Source organism: Myotis yumanensis, unplaced genomic scaffold (assembly GCF_028538775.1).
Source record: "Myotis yumanensis isolate MYYU_CA2020_CCGP unplaced genomic scaffold, mMyoYum1.0.hap1 SCAF_10, whole genome shotgun sequence".
NCBI classification, from domain to species: domain Eukaryota; kingdom Metazoa; phylum Chordata; class Mammalia; order Chiroptera; family Vespertilionidae; genus Myotis; species Myotis yumanensis.
In genome coordinates this window covers 54,625,471-54,648,032 of record NW_027223761.1, presented here as the reverse complement: position 1 = coordinate 54,648,032, position 22,562 = coordinate 54,625,471, and the positions used below count along the sequence as shown (strand labels likewise).

Genomic DNA, 22,562 nt, shown 5'->3' with positions numbered 1-22,562 from the left:
TCCATTAAAAATTATTTTATTCAAATTATGTTTTCCAAAAGAGAGGGTTCTGTGCTAGTCGTCTTTGAAAGTTTTCATACCTACAAAAGAAAAGACATATTTACAAGAAAATTAAAATAGAATCGTTTATAATTTGCCAAATGATATTAAAAAAACAATTTTTCAAGTCATTTCTAGAAAGCTAAAACACCAAAAAGTTAATCTGAAAGTTTAACTATTACTTTATAAAATGATTGTAACCAGCTGTAGCTGGTTTGGCTCAGTGGACTGTGGACTGAAGGGTCCCAGGTTTGATTCCGGTCAAGGGCACATGCCCGGATTGTGGGCTCCATCCCCAATTGGGGGGCATGCAGGAGCCAGCTGATCAATGATTCTCTCTCATCATTGATGTTTCTCTCTCACCCTCTCCCTTCCTCTCTGAAATCAATAAAAATATATTTTTAAAAAAAACAAAAAACAATAGCAACCATAGTGATTTTAAGTATAAATGGCTTAGCCTTGGCTGGTGTGGTTCAGTTAGTTGAGCATTATCCCATGCCCCAAAAGGTCGCCAGTTCAATTACTGGTCAGGGCACATGCCTGGGTTCGTGGCTCAATCCCCAGAAGGGGACATGCAGGAGGCAGCTAATCAATGGTGCTCTCTCATCAATGTTTCTCTCTCTCTCTCTCTCTCTCTCTCTCTCTCTCCCTCCTCCCTCCCTCTCCCTCTCCCTCTCTCTAAAATCAATTAAAAAAACGTATTTACGTATAATTGGCTTATATTAAAGAGCACAACTCATAATGAATCTTATTGTTTATCTTCTGTAAATCTGAGAGTGAGAGGGGATCTAAGAGGGGATCTAAGAGGGGAAAAAATCAAATCTAACTCTTCTTTCCTCGTTTCAAAGATAAGTAGATGAGAGTAATTTGTTCAAGATCATATAGCTGCATTATCACAAAGCTCAAACCTAATACATTTCAGTGTTATCCATGCTACACTATGCTACCACTTCTCAGTCAATTCTCCCTAGGCATTCCCCCACTACTGGAATACTCAAAGTGAAAAAAATATATACCCACAAAACAGAAAAAACATGGCAAAGTTGAAGAAATGTATTTATTAATCATTCATGTACAGGATATAGTATAAACCACCCTGATGCCTCATATGTACATATTTACTTTAGGTCAAGACTTTCTAAACTTATAAAAAGTTTTGCTTGGTATTTCAAGCCTCATACATAGTACTTATAATTCAAAATATTTAAAAAATTACACTCCTTAATTGTGGTTTCTAAAACACAACCAATTGTATTTTCCTGTCTTTATAAATTCAAAATGGATACTATATACGGATATTTAGGGTAAGAACCATTCCTAATCTGAACTCTATAGTACATACTTTGTAATGGTATGCAAATGTTCATGTATGATGTCCACAGCAAAAAAGTATGTTTAAATGTCAAAGAAGAAATACATTCATGGGCAAAAATATATATGGTTACCAAAATCCTTAATAGTAGAGATAAGAAAATGCCCCATACCATTTCAGAACCACATTTGCTGGAATGAACATTTCTGATGGACTTGGTGTCATCTGGGCCTGAGAGATAGCAAATGACGAAGCGAAATTGTAGAAGTTGTCCAACATCTTTTGTGTGAACTGAAAAGTTAATAATGAATAGATTAGTCTATTTTACTAAATACTCCATTTAGACCTTAGTATTTTAAACTTAAAATGTTCCCACATTAACTCAGTTTTGAGGACTGAGTTCTAAGACAGTCTAATGCTGAAAATTAAAAGAGGTCATAAAATGACATTATGGCATAAAATCAAAACAATCTGCCTTCAGTACTTTCTTTATATCTCAAAGAATTTATGTTGTACAATATTTTATGTTCCTAACATTCATGGGGGGGGGGGGGTGTGGAGACAAGAAAAATGTTTTTCCTTCAAAATATCTTCTTTTATCTCCACCTCTATATCAACTGTGCTCATCTCCTCAAACTGATATCACCCTCCTAAAAGCAACTTATTTTTTCATATAAAGCAGTAACCATGTCTAAGAAGTCTTTTTCTTGCCAGAAAGATAAAACTTAAATATAATAGCTGGTTATTTGTCATCAACTGTAAAGAAGAGAAAGGTAACACTGTACCATTTCCTCCTGGACTGTTTTTTCTCATTGACCCTCAAATGGGCAACTCCACTAACATCCTTCACACCTGGGTTTAAGCCTCAAGAAAATGAACTACAAAACATAACACTATCTTCAATTCACTCAAAAATAATTTTCCCAACATCACTTTCTCAGAAACACAAAATTAGCCAATAAGGCTCCTGCTGTCTCTTTTCTACATAAGAGAAAATCTATCATTAGGGTTTTTGTGTGTTTAATAATATCAAGGTAATTTAATCCAAGAGAATCTACCATTATGGTACTTGAATTAATATCAGAGCCCAGTGAGATCACTAAAAGATTGGTATTGGCAGTAGGTGGAGAAGAATCAACAGCAACCCTTCACATTAGCAAAAAAATGTTTAATGTTAACGTTAAAAAAATCCAATTCAGAATAGAATCGGTCTTTAAAATACCTAGAAAAAAGGCTAAAACAAGCTGATAATAACACTTGTGAAAAATATTCCAAGACTCTCTTTAAAAAAATGAAAAGGACCTATACACCATGTTCAGTGGAAAGATAAAACATGTTCATAGATGGGAAGATAATATAATAATGGCAGCAATTCTCCCCAAAGTAAGCCTATAAATCCAGTGTTATTTCCAACTAAATTCCAACAATATTTTTCATGGAACTCAACAAGATGATACTAAAATTATTATTGTGAAGATTATCTAAGCCTATTTTGATGATTAGAAGGGACTTGACCTACCAAACAATAAGGCTTTTACTGGCAAAGGAACAGGCAAATAAACTAATTGGAATAAAAGAGAGAGCCCAGAACAAACCTAAGCACATGTGACTGTCTATATGATATATAACAAAGACGCTATTACTTAGAGTTTAAAAGAAAGTGAACTAGCCATTTTATTAATGGAACTAGGTCAACTAGTTTTCCATAGAGGAAAATGAATTTAGGTACCTTCCCAAACCATACACAAATGCAATTCAAAAAGTAAAACATTAAAACTTTAAGAACTATAAGACAACCTAATGATAACATTTTCCCATATCAGAGTAACAAAAAATTCTTCAAACACCAAAAAAAACCACAAATTATAACAGAAACAATTGATAAGCCTGTGTACATAAAAATATACTATGTCTCACCCTGGCTGGTGTGGCTCAGTTGGTTGGAGCATCATCCCATATACAGGTTGTGGGTTTGGTCCCATCTGGACACATATGGGAGGCAGCCAATCAATGTTTCTCTTTCACATCAATGTTTCTCTCTCTTTCTCCTTTCCTTTCTCTAATATCAATAAACATATCCTCAGGTGAGGATTTTTTAAAAATACATTAAAAAAAAGTAAATCTCTCATTAAAAAAAATATATATATAGTGTCTATGCAAAAGAAACTATAAACTATATTAAAAGACAAGCAATATGCTAGAAGAAACTTTCCTGGCACACAGTGGGTACACAATAAATATTTGTGGAATGTACTTTTCTGTATACTTAATACATATATTGTAATAAAATATTTAATAAAAAATGCATATACTTTATAAAAAAGTTCAAATACAGTAGTCCTGTCTTACCCACAGGTGCTAAATTCCAAGATCCCCAATGGATGTCTAAAACTTCAGATAGTATCAAGTCCTATATATACTATGATTTTTTCCCTATACATATATACCTGATAAAGTTTAATTTATAAATTAGGCAATTTCACAGATAAAACATTCATTCTTACCACAGATCTTAGCCACCTCAGCATATGATTTCTGTCCTTTATTAAATAAAGAACTTTCACCTTTTCACTTTAAAAGAAGCACTTTATGACTTCTCTTTGGCATATCCAAATTGGCTTCCAAAATTTTTAGGTCTTCTCCTATTTCATTCAACCTACTCCTTTTATTTCTCTTCATCTCTTAAGCTTCACAACTTTGAAATGGCCCTGAGCTCAGTCACTGGCCAACTATTCTATTTACAGTTACTTCAGTGATCGCACCTCTGCAACTATAAATACCATCTCTGTACTGATGACTCCCAAATGTTGATCTCTATCCCAGACTTCTCTCTGAACTCTAAACTTGTCATCTGAAATGGATATCTAACAGACATCCAAACACAGTACGACCAAAATCCAATTCCTAATTCCATTCCCAGCCCCATACTTTTCACAATATTTCTGTGTTCCATTTCTCAAGACAACATCTTTGGAGCAATAATTTAATGTCCCCCTTTATCTTAGACCTCACATGTGATCCCTATCATGAAACACTACTGGCTCCATCTTCAAATTATCTCCAGAAATCAATTACTTTCTACTTCCTATACCCGCCTGGTTCAAGTCATTATCATCTCTCATATAGATTTTTCACAAGAGTTCCCAGAAGATCTTCCTTCTTGCATCTTTGCCCCACTAGTTTCCAAAGATGCAAAAGTGATCCTTTTAAATGTAAGTTATGCCCTAGTTGGTTTGGCTCAGTGGATAGAATGTTGGCCTGCAGACTGAAGGGTCCCAGGTTTGATTACAGTCAAGGGCACATGCTCAGGTTGCAGGCTCAATCCCCAGTAGGCAGGAGGTAGCCAATCAATGATTCTCTCTTATCATGATGTTTCTATTGCTTTCTCCCTCTCCCTTCCTCTCTGAAATCAATAAAAATATACATATTTTTTAAAAGTAAGTTAGATCATATTACTCCTCTGCTTAAAACTCTCTTTCCTATATTTTCTCCGCCAAAGTTCTTACAAAAGACAATGAGGTTCCATATGATTTATCCTGCAACAATCTCACCCATAATCTCCAACCTCATCTCCCAAGTCTCACTTCTGCTCACAGTACTACAGCCACAAAAACCTCATGTTATTCCTCAAACATAACAGATTTCTACCTCAGGGCCTTTGTACTTGCTAAACCTCTGTCTGGATCCTCCTCCCCTTAAGGCCTTTGTCATACAGAGGTTAAAAATCAACCTTTTAGAATTATACCCCTTTAAGTTCCATGAGGACAGGCATCTTGCTTATCAGGTTCACAAATATATTCTCACAGTCTAGCATGCTAATTATGAAAGGAAAAGAGAAAAAAGTATAAGTAAACCTATTTTTATCACCATAAAAACATTAAGTCTCATAAAAGCATTTACAAATTGTAAAATATCTATAGAGAAAGAAAGTGAACTGAAAATATCCATGGAAGCCAATAACTTCTGTCATCGGGCAAAAGTAGGTTTATAGTTGTCCTTATGGAAAATAATACAATGAATAACAAATAATACTACAAGAATAAACTGTTTCACATACAACTGTAAACCTACTTTTTCCCCACCCTGTACGTTTACCTTCATTTTTACATGTTTCCTACCCCCAGGCTAATTTTTAAAGTATAAAATAGAATTTTTTAATTACTTTAGAAAATAATAAAATGTGCATTGCATTACCTGAGTGAATGAGTCAACTGAGGACACAGCAGCATTACCTACAGGAGTCTGCTGAGCCAAAGTGTCCAATAATTCCACTGAAATTCCAATCTGAGCAACGGATGGAGTTCGGACAATATTCATGGCTCCAAAAGGGTGTTGGCTTCCTTCTCCTGAAAGAAATTAACATGTGCCACAAATTTCAAGTTTAACTTGTACCCCACACAAATTCCTTTGAAAATATAAAGAACCTCTGATCTACAAGCTCAAAAAAGTTCTGCTACATGAAAGTTTCTCTTTTCAGATAAATGTAAAAAGCTACCTAGTTTTTATCATATTAAAAAAGAAAACTAAAAATTTCCCTACCAGAAAAATAGCTGTTATCGTTCTAAAATGTATTAAAATTACTGCATCTTATTAAAAATTAGTAAAATTACTTTATTAAAATAAAATATTGAATATTTCCCATTAAAAATAAACAGAATGAGAGAAAAAATAATGAATGAGCATTAATTAGATAAAAGATTCTCAATGCTAACTTGGAGGAAAGAATATTTTTAAAGAGTTTTAGAATTAGTTCTAACATTTTCTGATTTTTCCATTAAACTGCCATTATTACTAATAAATAGCATGGCATATTTTATTAAATGTCATGATCATCCCACTCACCACCTGGGATCTGTTATCAAATAGGCAATAAAGAAATGTGCAATTTATCCAAGAAAGATATTTAATAAAATGTGTATTCTACTGTTGTTAGGTAGCATGTTCTAACAGTAGTCTTTGAGGTCTAGTTGGTTTATAGTGATGTTCAAGTCTTCTATTTCCTTGATAATCATCTATCTAGTTGTTGTATGCAATATTGAAAGTAGGATATTGAAGTTTCCAACTATTAATGTTGAACTATTTCTCCCTTCAATTCTGTCAGTTTCCGCTTCATGTATTTTGCTGTTGTGTTAAGTGCATACAAGTTTATAATTGTTATATATTTTATATGGATTGACCCTTTTATCCTATATAATAAAAGTACAATATGCTAAGTCAGTGGTCGGCAAACTGCAGCCCCTTGAGTGTGGCTCTTCCACAAAATACCACGTGCGAGTGCACACATACAGTGCGACTGAAACTTCGTGGCTACATTCAAGGGGCCAAAGAGCCGCATGTGGCTCATGAGCCGCAGTTTGCCGACCACTGTGCTAAGTATCTGAAAGATCGGCTGACTGTTCAGTCAACTGCTCGACCAGTCACTATGATGCGCACTGACCACCAGAGGGCAGACACTCCAACTGGTAGGTTAGCTTGCTGCTGGGGTCTGGCTGACTGAGACTGGGAGAAAGGACCGGATATGCCCCGGAGCCCTCCTACAGTCCCTCCCCAGCCAGCAGCCCCAATCGGCCTGATCGCTGGCCAGGCCGAGGGACCCCACCCATGCACGAATTCGTACACCAGGCCTCTAGTCATTATATAATATCCTTCTTGTATCTCCCATAACATTTTTTATCTTAAGTCTATTTAGACTTTAGTCCAGACACTCCAGCTCCCTTTTGGTTTCTATTTACATATCTTTTTTTATTCCTTTACTTTCAACAATTTGTATCCATAAGTCAATAGTTAGAACACATTTATTTATCCAGTCTGCAAATCTCTTTTAATTGGGAAGCTTAATTTTATGTTAAATAGATACTAGTATACTATTTTAATTCACCATCATTTTTTAATTGTATTTATTGGGTGACACTGATTCATAAAACTATACAGGTTTAGGGTGTACAACTCATCAAAATATCATCTGTACACTGCATCATGCACCCATCAACCAAAGCAAAGTCTCTTTCCATCCCCATTTATCTACCCCCTTTGCCCACCTCTATCTACCTCAACCCCCTTTCCCTCTGGCTATCACCACACTGTTGTCTGTGTGACTGTGTTATATATATATATATGATTTTTTGCTTAATTCCCTCACCTTCTTTTATCCAGCCCCTCAATTCCTCTCCCCTCTGACAGCTCAGTCTGTTCCATGCATCCATGCCTCTATTTCTATTTTGTTCATCAGTTTATTTTGTTCATTAGATTACACATAAGTGAGATCATATAGTATTTGTCTTTCTCTGACTGGCTTATTTCACTTAGTCAGTGAAATAATCTCTAAGTCCATCTATGCTGTTGCAAATGATAAGATTTCCTTCTTTTTTATTGCTGGGTAGTATTCCACTGTGTAAGTCAATGGTGGGGAACCTTTTTTGTCAAAGGCGATTTGGTTATTTATAACATCATTATTGGGCCATACAAAAATATCAAGTTAAAAATTAGCTTGCTATATTTGGTCAAACATTTAATTAACTCACCCCTAATGCTTTGGAAGGACCAGACCAAATGATTTTGCAGGCCTTATACGGCCCGAGTGCCGGACATTCCCCACTCCTGGTGTAAATGCACCAAAGCTTTTTTATCAACTCATCTATTGAGGGACACTTGGGCTCCTTCCAGATCTTGGCTATTGTAAATAATGCTGCAATGAACATAGAGGTGCATATATCCTATCGATTAGTGTTTCAGGTTTCTTCGGATATATCCCCAAAAGAGGGATCACTGAGTCAAAAGACAGTTCCATTTTTTTAAAATATATTTTATTGATTTCTCTACAGAGAGGAAGGGAGAGGGATAGAGAGTTAGAAACATCGATGGGAGAGAAACATCGATCAGCTGCCTCCTGCACACCTCCCACTGGGGATGTGCCCGCAACCAAGGTACATGCCCTTGGCCGGAATCGAACCTGGGACCTTTCAGTCTGCAGGCAAGACAGTTCCATTTTTAATTTTGAGGACACACCATACTGTTTTCCACAGTGGCTGCATCAGTCTTCATTCTCACCAACAGTGCATGAGGTTTCCCTTTCCCCACATCCTCATCAGCACTTGTTTGTTGATTTATTGACAATCGGCATTCTGACAGGTGTGAAGTGATCTCTCATTATGGTTTTAATTATATCTCTCTGATGATTAGTGACATTCAGCATTTTTTTCATATGGTTATTGGTTATCTTTAAAAAGTGTCTATTCAGGTCCTTTGCCCAGTTTTTAATTGGGCTGTGAGTCCTCTATATATTTTGGAAAGTAACCCCTTATCAGATGTTTCATTGACAAATATGTTCTCCCTTTCAGTGGGTTTCCTTTTAATTTTGCTAATGGTTTCTTTTGCTATGAAAACTTTTTAGTCTGATGTAGTCCCATTTGTTTATTTTTGTTTCCCTTGTCTGAGAAAATATATCAGAACAAATACTGCCAAGAGAAATGTCTGAGATTTTACTGCCTATGGTTTCTTGTAGGATTTTTATGATTTTGAGCCTCACATTTGTCTTTAATCCATTTTGAGTTTATTCTGGTGTATGGGGTAAGTTGGTGGTCTAGTTTCACTTTTTGCATGTATCTATCCAATTTTCCCAACACCATTTATTGAAGAGACTTTTACCTCATTGTTTTTGCTTTGTCAAATATTAATTGACCATAAAAGGGTGGGTTTATTTCTGGGCTCTCTATTCTGTTCCACTGATCTACATGCCTCTTCTTGTGCCAGTACCACACTGTTTTGATTACTATTGCATTGTAGTATAATCTTTTTAAATGTTTTTATTGACTTTTAGAGAGAGAGGGAAAGGAATAGAGAGATAGAAACATCGATGAGAGAGACACATCATCCATCAGCTGCCTCCTACAAGCCCCCTACTGGGGATCGAGCCTGCAACCCAGGAATGTGCCCTGACTGGGAATTGAACCGGTGACCTCTTGGTTCCTGGGTCAATGCTCAACCACTGAGCAAAACTAGCCAGGCTGTAGTATAATTTATTATCAGGTAGTTTGATACCTCCAACTTTGCTCAAGATTACAGCAACTATTGGGGTCTTTTGTCATTCCATATAAACAGTTAGAATATCTGTTCCAGATCTGAGATATGCCTTTGGTATTTTAACAGGAATTGCACTGAATCTGCAGATTGCTTGGGGTAGTATAGACATTTTATTGATGTTAATTTTTCCTATCCATGAACATGTTTTATGCTTCCACTTATTTGTATCTTCCTCAATTTCTTTCTTCAATGTCCTATAGTATTCTGAGTACAGGTCTTTTACCTCCTTGGTTAAATTTATTCTTAGGTACCTTATTTTGTTGTTGTTGCAACAGTATATGGGATTGTTTTCTTTCTCTTTCTGATAGTTCATTATCTACACTAATAAAAGAGAACGTACGACCGCTACCCTTTTCATTGGCTAATCAGTGAGTATATGCAAATTATCTGTCAGCCAAGATGGCGGCCGGCAGCCAGGCAGCTGGAAGCGAACATGAGGCTTGCTTGCTGCAGTGAAGGAGGACTCCAATGTTCCCCACCTGCGCTGCCGGCCTCTGAGCTGGCAGTTTGAAACTTTGTAACAAATATAGAAGCTAAACAAAACCGCAGGGATCTCAGAGCTGGAGTTATACATTGTTTCGATTATAGAACACAAACAAACCAGCAGCGGGAAGCCTCAGAGCTAGAGCCAGAGCTAAAGCTGGCCCAGAATAAAAAAAGAAAAAAGAAAAAAAGGAGCGGTTAGGAGCTTCAGTCAATCGCCAGCCTTACGGCAGCCCTCAGCCCCTCACCCAGACTGGCCAGGCACCCCAGTGGGGACCCCCACCCTGAAGGGTGTGTGACCAGCTGCAAACAGCCATCATCCCTTCATCCAGGCTGGCCAGGCACCCCAGTGGGGACCCCCACCCTGATCCAGGACACCCTTCAGGGCAAACCAGCCGGCCCCCAGGCCTCTATCCTATATAGTAAAAGGGTAATATGCCTCCCAGCACTGGGATCAGCGGAGCAGCGAGGCCTCCTGGCACTGGGATCAGCGTGACAGGGGGCAGTGCCCAAACCCCCTGATTTTCCTGCGGCTCTGTGTGTGACAGAGTGCGGCATCCCAACCCCCTGATCGGCCCTGCTCTGTGTGTGACAGGGTGTGGTGCCCCAACCCCCCCCCACCCCCCCCACAGGCCCTGCCCTGAGTGTGACAGTGGCGGCGCCCCAACCCCCTGATCGGCCCTGCTCTGTGGGTGATAGAGGGCGACGCCCAACCCCCTGATCCACCCTGCTCTGTGTGTGACAGGGGGCGGTGCCCTAACTCCCCTATCGGCCCTACTCTTTGAGTGACAGAGGGGAGCTCCCCAACCCCCTGATGGGCCCTGCTCTGTGCGTGACTGGGGATGGCGCCGCAACCTCCCCATCGACCCTGCCTTGAGTGTGACAGGGGGTGGTGCCCCAACCCCCCAATCAGCCCCACCCTGAGCATGACTGAGGGTGGCATCGCAACCTCCCGATCCACCCTGCTCTGTGCATGACAGTGGGCGGTGCCCCAACTCCCCAATTGGCCCTGCTCTGACCCTGACCAGGGGCTGCACCTAGGGATTGGGCCTGCCCTCTGCCACCCGGGAGCAGGCCTAAGCCAGCAGGTCGTTATCTCCCGAGGGGTCCCAGACTGCGAGAGGGCACAGGCCGGGCTGAGGGACCCCCCACCTTCCCCCCCCCCCCCAGTGCACAAATTTTTGTGCACCAGGCCTCTAGTTGGTATATAAAAATGCTGACTTCTGAATATTAATTTTGCCTTCTGCTCCTTTGCAGAATTTATTACCATGGCATTTTTGAATCATAAAACAAACTTGTAATATCTAATAACAATGTAGGTGGGTCAATGAAGTATTTAGAAGTTATTGTATGCCTGGCACCATAGCAATATTTCTGTTTTGTAAAAAGAAAAGTTAACTCAAATCCTCCCATAACCACATCAAAATTACCATTAAATTACAGAACCACCATCATTCAGAACCGCCTGAAATTGGCTGAATGGAAGTCCTACAACTAGGGATTTAAAGAAGCCACATCAAGATTGGTAGGAGGGGTGGAGACTCAGAAAGGGGCTGGTCCCACACCATGTGACAGGTGAATAAAAATCAGGAGGGATATCTAGGTTGCAGAGGTGTCCTCTGAGGAATGAGAGGTCTCCGCCCCACACCAGACCCCCCATCCCAGGGTTCTAGTGCTGCAAGGGAAGTGCTCATAACTTCTGGCAGTAAAAACCAGGGGGATTGAGGCTGAGTGACACAGAGGGCTGCTGAAGACCCAGGCAGTTCCTCTTAAAGAGCCTTCACTCAGACTTACTCAGACTCACTGCCTCTGAGCTCCAGTGCTGGGGCAGCAGCTTGAAAGGCACTAGAGACATATGGGAAGGAATTGAATCATTTGGCATCAGAGTGAGACCCGGGTGGGGGGGGGGGGGGGGGGGGAGGAGAAGGGGGGTAACTTTTGCCCAGACAGAAGTGCTAGCAGAGACTATTGCTCCTTTGATGAGCCCTCCCCCAAAAAACCAGCAGGTAGGTGCCATATCTGAGACTCCTGCTTGCCCCATCCTGGTGATTCCCTGAGCCTCCGCCTTACCCAACTTTCAGGCCCACCCAAGCTGTTTCCAGTGGGTTTTCCATACAAATGGCCCATCTTGGCTCATGCTTCAGATTTTCCTGAAGTCTCTCAAATAAGCAGCACCTGGCCTCAGCATATCCTGTACCTCTTGCTAAGTAACCCCAGGCCCAGCACTAGCGGCTGCTGGCCTTGGTTCACAACTTGGCTTTGCCTGGGCACCTCCAACTCCAACACAAGTATCAGCCACGTGCTGATTGCTTTGCAGCTCATGCCAGATGGCCCCGGGCAGAACACAGGCAGCAGCTGACCTTGGCATGCACCTCTCAGAAGGCCCCCAAGCAAGCGCACCAGGTGGACAGTTTCAGACCATGTTGAAGAATCACCACCCAACCACCTTCACAAGCAACACACTCAAGTGGCAGACTCAGCAGACATCAGAGCACCACTGGACCCTACAGGACACCTACTGTATTAGACAACTCTATTAAACCGGGGAAACACAGCAGCTCTACCCAATACACAGAAACAAACACAGGGAGTCTGCCAAGATAACCAAGACAAATAAACATGTCCCAAATGAAAGAACAGAACAAAACTTCAAAAAAAGGAACTCAAAAAATGGAGCCAAGCAATCTACTAGATGCAGAATTCAAAACACTAGTAATAAGGATGTTCAATGAACATAGGGTAAGGGTTGTTAAACTCAGAACTTCAACAACATAAAAAAAAAGACATGGAAACCATCTCTCTCATCATTGATGTTTCTATCTCTCTCTCTCCCTTCCTCTCTGAAATCTTTGGTATGAAGATGATGAGAATGGAGGTAAGTATCTTTAATCTAAAATAAATCACGAAGATGTAATTTTTGCCCTAAGGTTTTTTGTCATTATATTCAGAATTTCACTAAGTAGACTGGCCCAGAAAGGAAAACTGAAGATGAAGCCCTATAAAAATTGTCATAACTATCAAACATAGATGTTTGTTCATATTAACTCACAGTATATTGTGAAAAGTTATAGTGAATCATAATCTATCATAATCTCCAGAGGAACCACTAAAAAATTAATGCAAAGGTAGATAACTAAAAAAAAAAAAAAAAGGAAGAAAGAATTTTAAACATAATCCAAAAGAAGGCCCCCTTGAAAAGGGAAAAAGGAACAATAAGGTGAAATTTTTTAAAAAGCCATATCAGTAACATTAAATATTTATGGATTAAGCACTTCATTTAAAAGGCAGAGACGGTAGAGAAGGTTTAAAAAGAGGCAGCACCTAACTATATACTGTTTACAAGTGACACATAGGTTTGTCAAAAGTAAAAATATAGAGAAAAACATAGCATGTGAATACTAATCATAAGGAAGCTGAGGTGGGTTGGAAGATGGCGGCGATATAGGCAGACGCGTCCCAGGTCTTGTCCCGGAGCAAACGGAGTAAGCAGCTGAAACTAATAACACCCACCCCGAATTGGCAAATTTACTCAGCTGGTGAGACGGCTTGCAGCCTGGAAGGGCAGACCTCCCCTGGAAAGGTTAAAAACCAGGGATCTGGGCAGGAAAGTTTGCCAGACCTGAGCCCAGAGGGTCGGAGGGAGACCGCATGGCAGACAGCCGCGTCTCTTGGGACAGACACAGACCCTGACCAGGGTAAGGAGTTCCGCGGGTTTGCTGGCGCCAGGAGATTTGAGATTTGGATTTTGTGATTGCGGAGAACTGAGACTAAAGGGGGCATCCTGAGGAACTGATCAGACCATGCAGTGCCCATAAGAGAGGAGCGTTTCCCAGACCGGTAAGAGGGGAGCGTTTCCGCGGCCGGCCGGCGTTTGTCTGTTTCTTTGTTTTCACTGAACCCTGCTCATAGGACAGTTCGGATACAGACACTCACCTGTGCTGAAGAGAGGGTGAAGGTGCAGACGAGGGGAATCTGGGGAGAGGCTGAGGAAAGAGGGGGAGCCGGAGGAGGTGGCAGCGAATTGAGTGCTGAGACCCCCCCTGGGCCCAGGACTGGGGCAGCCATTCCTCCAGAGGGTGGAATTCCTCCCCCTAGCCCCCCAGGCAAGGAGCACAGCCACTCCCAGATTCCACCCTGTATGAGATAAAGGACTAAAACAAGCTGATTAGCCCCTGGGAGTTACCAGGGTCTGGCCTATAGAGGGATTTTCAGTCCCACCAACAACACAGAGCAGGGTAAGGATTAAAAAAGGATAGAGAAGCTGTATAGCCTCAGAGGCCAACCCAAAAACACTGCCACCCAGAGGCTGAGCCACAAACTGACTCTTAGGGGAATACAAATTAAGGCAGACTGGATCACAAATACGGCCTGCTTTAAAATCAGGACTGTGATTTACAACACGGAGGAAGAGTGTAATGCAGGCAAATTCAACACTCTCCTAAATACCTGGCAGGACTAAGGCGAACCAGGCTGAAGAGTAGAAGAACCGAAAGACCATCACTACTGCAAATTTTTTCTTTTTCTTTTTCTTTTTAATTTTTTCACCTTTTTACCAAGAAACCAAATTTTTTTTTTCTCTTTTTCTTCTTTTTCCATCACCTGATTTTACCCTTTCAATTACCACATTTTTATTTTTAATCAGTATTATTACTGCTACCATTTTACCATTTTTTAAAGTGCCATTTTATTTTCTCTTTATTTTCTTTTGGGATTAGTGTTCTCCATTCTATTTTCATCGTTCCTTTAGCATTAATTTTCCCTATCTCAATTCCACCTCTTTGCTAAAACCCTCTTCCTTACTTTTCCCCTTTTGGTGTCCTGTTTCTCTTACCCTATTCCTGCTCCAGACTTTCCCAATTCCCTCTTTTTACCCCCTGTCTAATTCCACCCTACTTATATATCCTATTTCCAATCTACTGCTCTAAATCCTTATACACCTATTCTTTATCCTTCTTCACTTTCCAAACATTTTTTTCTCTCTTATCTTTATTGTTTTCTTGATTGTTGAATTTATTGGGCTTTTTTTTTTTTTTTTTAATTTGTTTGTTTGTTTTGTGTTGTGTTTTTTCTTCTTTTTTAGAACTGGTTGTGAGGTTGTTTTTCTTTTTCTTTTTCTTTTTTTTCTGCTGGTTTTTCCCTTCCCTCCTCCACCCCACCCCAGTTATTTTTGTGCTTCTGTTTTCCCTTACCCCTCTGGATATTATTGGTGGTTTGTAGTTTGCATTCATCTCCAGGGATCTGTTGCTGGAATTTGTTGAGATTAGTGGCAGTTCTATTGGAGTTTGCTCCTCATACGGGGAGTCTCTTCCACGCTTCTACTTCATTCTCTTTTTTCGCTCTCTTTTTTTCCCCCCTCTTTTTTCCCAATTCTATTTTTTCACTCCTTTTTTGTTTGTTTTTTTCTTATTTTTCTTTTCTGTTCTCTCTTTTATCTTCTTCTCTTCTTTCTCCCTTATCCCCTAATTCTCTCAATTCGGGTGGTCACCTTTATTTGGGGTTATTAATATTGTGAATATACTTGTGTTCAGTGCCTGGTACGTTGTGCCTTGCTCTGTTGTATTTTGTGCCTTTAAATCAACGCAGCAGATCCAAGCAACAGCAGCCCCCTGAGCACCGCAGCCTCCTGATCACCACAGCCTCCTGATCACCACACCCTCTGTCTGTGGAACAGCAACTGTACTTGAAGCCTCCCCCTACCAGCCAGAAGAGCCAACACAGCTGTGAACAACACCCACCAGAGGAGCTGCTGCCAACTGGAAAGCAGCTGCTACCGCAACCATCTGAGCAGCAACCACAACCCAAGGAGCCCCTGCCACCCAGGGAGCAGCCACTGAACATCTCAACATCTACATATGTCAGCGAGATCAAACATGGGTAGGCAAAGAAACCCCCAAAGGAAAGAAAAGGAGGACTCCCCAGAAAAGCAGCTAAGTGAGACAGAGATATGCAACATGACGGAAAAAGAATTCAGAATAAGGTTCCTAGAGTACATGCACCACATGTTCAAGAAGCAAGAAGAAACAGATGAAAAACTCAACTACTTATGCAAGAAGCTAGAAGAAACAGATGAAAAAATCAACAACTTAAGTAAGTCCCAAGAAGAAATGAAGAGTGACATAGCTTCAATAAAAAACTCCATTGAAAGTATCAACAGTAGACTGGGAGAAGCGGAGGACCGAATTAGTGAATTAGAAGACAAGGAAGCAAAACACACTCAAACTGTACGGCAAATGGAGAAAAAAATTAAAAGACAGGAGGAGAGCCTAAGGGAGCTTTGGGACAACATGAAACGAAACAACATACGAATAATAGGGGTGCCAGAACAACAGAAAGACGAACATGGATTAGAAAACCTATTCGAAGAAATAATATCAGAAAACTTCCCTGAGGTGGGGAAGAAAAAAGTCACACAAGCCCAGAGAGTTCCAAACAAGGTGAACCCGAAAAGACCCACACCAAGACACATCATAATTACCATGGCAAATGTTCAGGATAAAGAGAGAATCTTACAGGCTGCAAGAGAGAGACGGAAAGTAACATACAAGGGATCTCCCATTAGATTATCAAATGATTTCTCAACAGAAACACATCAGGCCAGAAAAGAATGGACGGAAATCTACAAAGTGATGCAAAGCAAAGGACTGAATCCAAGAATACTCTATCCAGCAAGGCTATCATTCAAAATTGAAGGGGAAATAAGAAGCTTCACAGACAAAAAAGGGCTAAGGGAGTTTATCACCACCAAGCCAGCCATGCAAGAAATGCTAAAGGGACTGGTGTAAAAAGAAGAAATATCAAGCTCAGAAAGAAAACAGCCACATACACACACACAAAAAAGAAATGGCTACAAACAAATACCTTTCAATAATAACTTTAAATGTAAATGGACTAAATGCTCCAACCAAAAGACATCGAGTGGCTGAATGGATAAAAAAACATGACCCATACATCTGCTGTCTACAAGAGACCCACCTCATTAGAAGGGACTCACACAGACTGAAAGTGAAGGGATGGAAAAATATCTTTCACGCAAATGGAAAGGAAAAGAAAGCTGGGGTAGCAATACTTATATCTGACAAAATACATCTCAAAGTGAAGGCCATAACCAGAGATAAGGAAGGCCACTTCATAATACTAAAGGGATCAATACAACAAGAAGATATAACCCTGGTAAACATATATGCACCCAATGCAGGAGCACCCACATACATAAGAAAACTTCTGGAAGATATCAGGGGAGAGATCGACAACAATACAATCATAGTAGGGGACTTTAATACACCACTGACATCACTGGATAAATCCACTAGACAAAAACTCAGCAAAGAAACAGCAATCCTAAATGACTCACTAGATCAGATGGACTTAATTGACATCTTCAGAACACTTCACCCCACAGCTGCGGAATATACATTCCTCTCAGGTGCTCATGGGACATATTCAAAAATAGACCACATATTGGGTCACAAGCAAAGTCTCCACAAATTCAAGAAGATTGAAATCATAAAAAGCTTCTTCTCAGACCACGATGGCATAATGTTAGAAATAAACTACAATAAAACCAACCCAAAATACTCAAACACTTGGAAGCTGAATAGCATGTTATTAAATATTGATTGGGTTACCGATGACATCAAAGAAGAAATTAAAAACATCCTGGACACTAATGACAATGAAAACACAACAATCCAAAACCTCTGGGACACAATGAAAGCAGTCCTGAGAGGAAAGTTTATAGCTCTACAGGCCTATCTCAAAAAACAAGAAAAAATGGTAGTCAATCATCTAACTCTACAACTCAAAGAATTAGAAAGAGAGCAACAAGAAAACCCCAGAGTGAGCAGAAGGAAGGAGATAATAAAGATTAGAGCAGAAATCAATGAAATAGAGACCAAAAAAACAATACAGAAAATCAATGAAACCAAGAGCTGGTTCTTTGAAAGGATAAACAAGATTGACAAACCCCTAGCCAGGCTCACCAAGAAGCAAAGAGAGAGGTCCCAAATAAACCAAATCAGAAATGATAGAGGCGAAATAACAACAGACCCCACAGAAATACAAATGATTGTTAAACAATACTACGAGCAACTCTACTCCAACAAACTGGACAACCTGGAGGAAATGGACAAATTCCTAGAAAAATACAACATTCCAAAACTCAATCAGGAAGAATCTAAAAACCTCAATAGGCCAATAACTATGGAAGAAATTGAAGCAGTCATCAGAAAGCTTCCAGCAAACAAAAGCCCAGGGCCAGACGGCTTCACAGGGGAGTTCTACCAAACATTCAAGGAAGAACTAAAACCTACCCTCCTCAGACTACTACAAAAAATTCAAGAGGAAGGAACGCTTCCAAGCTCATTCTATGAAGCCAGCATCACCCTAATACCAAAACCAGGTAAAGACATCACAATGAAAGAGAATTACAGGCCAATATCCCTCATGAACATAGATGCCAAAATCCTCAACAAAATCTTAGCAAATCGGATCCAGCAGTACATCAGAAGGATCATACACCATGACCAAGTAGGATTCATCCCAGAGATGCAAGGATGGTACAACATCCGTAAATCAATAAATGTGATACATCACATAAACAAATTGAAAGAAAAAAACCACATGGTCATATCAATTGATGCAGAAAAAGCATTCGACAAAATCCAACACCCATTTTTGATAAAAACTCTCAGAAAGGTGGGAATAGAAGGATCATACCTCAACATAATAAAAGCCATATATGACAGGCCCACAGCCAACATCATACTCAATGGACAAAAACTAACACCATTTCCCCTAAGAACAGGAACAAGACAGGGATGCCCACTCTCACCACTCCTGTTCAACATAGTACTGGAAGTATTAGCCATTGCAATTCGGCAAGAAGAAGGAATAAAAGGCATCCAAATTGGAAAAGAGGAAGTAAAACTGTCCTTATTTGCAGATGACATGATATTATACATACAAAACCCTAGAGACTCCATCAAAAAGCTACTAGACTTAATACATGAATTTGGCAATGTAGCAGGATACAAAATTAACCCCAAGAAATCTGAGGCATTTCTATACACCAATAGTGAACTTTCAGAAAGGGAGATCAGAAAAACAATCCCATTTACCATCGCACCAAAAAAATTAAGATACCTAGGAATAAACTTAACTAAAGAGGTTAAAAACCTCTACTCAGAAAACTACAGGACGTTGAAAAAAGAGATAGAGGAAGACATAAACAGATGGAAGAACATACCATGTTCTTGGATTGGTAGAATCAACATCATTAAAATGTCCATACTACCCAAAGCAATCTATACATTCAACGCACTTCCCATTAAAATACCAATGGCCTTCTTCACAGATCTAGAACGAACTCTCCAAAAATTCATCTGGAATAAAAAAAGACCCAGAATAGCTGCAACGATCCTGAGAAAGAACAAAGTAGGTGGGATCTCAATGCCAGATATCAAGCTGTATTACAAAGCCACTGTTCTCAAAACTGCCTGGTACTGGCACAAGAACAGGCATATAGATCAGTGGAATAGAATAGAGAGTCCAGAAATTAGCCCGAACCAATATGCTCAATTAATTTTTGACAAAGGAGGCATGAACATACAATGGAGCCAAGATAGTCTCTTCAATAAATGGTGTTGGGAAAATTGGACAGACATATGCAAGAAAATGAAACTAGACCACCAACTTACACCATACACAAGAATAAACTCAAAATGGATAAAGGACTTAAATGTACGACAGGAAACCATAAAAATTCTAGAAGAATACAAAGGCAACAAAATCTCAGACATATGCCAAAACAATTTCTTCACTGATACAGCTCCTAGGGCAGTTGAAACTAAAGAGAAACTGAACAAATGGGACTACATCAAAATAAAAAGCTTCTGCACAGCAAAAGAAACCATCAACAAAACAACAAGAAAACCCACCTCGTGGGAAAACATATTTGCCAACGTCATATCTGATAAGGGCTTAATCTCCAAAATTTATAGGGAACTCATACAACTTAACAAAAAGAAGATAAACAATCCAATCAAAAAATGGGCAAAGGATCTAAATAGACACCTTTCAAAAGAGGACATTCAGAAAGCCAAGAGACATATGAAAACATGCTCAAAGTCACTAATCATCCGAGAGATGCAAATCAAAACAACAATGAGGTACCATCTCACACCTGTCAGAATGGCCATCATCAACAAATCAACAAACGACAAGTGCTGGAGAGGATGTGGAGAAAAAGGAACACTTGTGCACTGCTGGTGGGAATGCAGACTGGTGCAGCCACTATGGAAGGCAGTATGGAGGTTCCTCAAAAAATTGGAAATGGAACTCCCATTTGACCCTGTGATCCCACTCCTAGGAATATATCCCAAGAAACCAGAAACACCAATCAGAAAGGATATATGCACCCAGATGTTCATAGCAGCACAATTCACCATAGCTAAGATCTGGAAACAGCCTAAGTGCCCATCAGTAGATGAATGGATTAGAAAGCTGTGGTACATCTACACGATGGAATACTATGCTGCTGTTAAAAAGAAGGAACTCCTACCATTTGCAACATCATGGATGGAACTGGAGAGCATTATGCTAAGTGAAACAAGCCAGTCAATGAAGGAAAAATACCACATGATCTCACTCATTCATGGATAATAAAGACCATTACAAACTTTTGAACAATAATAGATACAGAGGCAGAGCTGCCTCAAACTGATTGTCAAACTGCAGTGGGAAGGCCAGAGAGAGTTGGGGGACAGGAGGGAGGGGAGTAAGAGATCAACCGAAGGACTTGTATGCATGCATATAAGCATAACTAATGGACATAAGACACTGGGGGGTAAGGGAGGGTAGGGGTTTGTCAAGGGGGGGGGGGGGAAGGATACTTATGTAATACCCTTTGTAATACTTTAAGCGAAAAATAAAAAAAAATAAAAAAAATAAAAAAAATAAGGAAGCTGAAGAAGCTATATAAATTTTAGACAAAGTAGACGTCAAGTCAGGAGCATTACCAAGACATAAAGAGCATTTCATATTGATGAAAAAGCCAATTCATCAATCTTAGCCACTTATAACATAGAGAAAGAGAGAATGATTGCTATGCCTTTTATTACTGACATTCATGTGCTTGAAGAAGGTCTGGGCAATGCAATACAGCAATAAAAAGAAAGAAAAAGCACCCTAGCTGGTTGCTCAGTGGTTAGAGCATCACCCTGTGGACTGAAAGGTCACAGGTTTGATTCCAGTTAAGGGCACATCTCAGCTGAGACTCAAGCAGGAGGCAACCAATTGATTTGCCGCTCTCAGATCAATCCTCGATCATCAAATTTTCTCTCTCTCTCTCTCCCTTTCCCTTCCCCTCTCTCTAAAAATCAATAGAAAAAATATCCTCAGGTTAGGATTAACAACAACAAAAAGGAAATAAAAGGTATAAAAATTGAAAGGAAAGGAGTAAAAAATCATTTCCACAGACATTATGATTATATAGAAAATCTTAGGAAATTGCTAGAATTAATAAGGGAGATTAGCAAGATATTATATATGTTACCTTTCCTTCATCCTTCAGGATACAGTCAATATACAAAAATCAATTGACAACACCAAATGCTAGCAAGTATGTGGAGCAACAGGAACTCTCATTCATTGCTGGCAGAAATGCAAAATGGTACCATCATTCTGGAAAACAGTTTGGCAATTTCTTATAAAACTAAACATACTCTTACCCTATGATCCAGCAATTGTACTCCTTGGTATTTACCCAAAAGAGCTGAAACTTATGTCTAAACAAAAACCTATACGTGGATGTTTATAGCAAATTTATTCAAAACTTGATCTTCCCCAGTAGATGAGTGGATAAATTGTGATAAATCCAGATAATGGAATATTACTCAGCACTAAAAAGAAATGAGCTACCAACATAAAAAGACATGGAAGAAACTTAAATGCACATGACTAAGTGAAAGAAGCCCATGTGAAAAGGCTTAATACTGTATGATGCCAACTATATGACATTCTGGAAAAGGCAAAACTATGCAGTCAAAGCAAAAAATAAATCAGTGGCTGCTAGGAGTAGGCATAGGGTAGGGCAGTGAATTGGGAGAACACAGAGGATTTTTTGAGCAGTGAAAATACTCTATGATATAATTATGTATACATGTCACTATATATTTGTCCAAACTCAAAGAATACACAACAGCAAGAGTGAACATAAGGTAAACTGTGGACTTTGAGTGATTATGATGTGTCATTGCAAGTTCAACCCTTGGTAAAAAATGTGCCATTCTGGTAAATAATACTGATAATAAGAGAGGTTATACATGTGTGTGGGGGGGAAGGGTATACAGGAAATGTACCCTCCTCTCAATTTTGTTGTAAACCTAAAACTGCTCAAAAAAAATGAAGTCTTGCCCTAACCGATTTGGCTCAGTGGATAAAGCATCGGCCTACAAACTCAAGGGTCCCAGGTTCAATTCCGGTCAAGGGCATGTACCTTGGTTGTGGGCACATACCCATTGGGGAGTGTGCAGGAGGCAGCTGATTGATGTTTCTCTCTCATGGATGTTTCTGACTCTCTCTATCCCTCTCCCTTCCTCTCTGTAAAAAATTTTAATAAAATATATTTTTAAAAATGAAGCCTTAAAATTCT

The 22,562-nt window shown here is 39.7% G+C and overlaps 1 protein-coding gene across 2 annotated transcripts in view; it reads right to left on the bottom strand.

The window, feature by feature from the left end:
* The window catches only part of HIKESHI (heat shock protein nuclear import factor hikeshi), a 40,201-nt gene continuing 17,639 nt past the window's right edge, over positions 1-22,562 (bottom strand). For both annotated transcript variants that reach the window (XM_070425812.1, XM_070425811.1), the window contains exons 3-5: positions 5,546-5,697; positions 1,524-1,642; positions 1-80 (exon numbers count right to left, since the gene is read on the bottom strand). In XM_070425812.1, the coding sequence (XP_070281913.1) occupies positions 26-80; positions 1,524-1,642; positions 5,546-5,697 (326 nt within the window). In that variant the 3' untranslated portion in view covers positions 1-25. The remainder of the gene's footprint in view (positions 81-1,523; positions 1,643-5,545; positions 5,698-22,562) is intronic.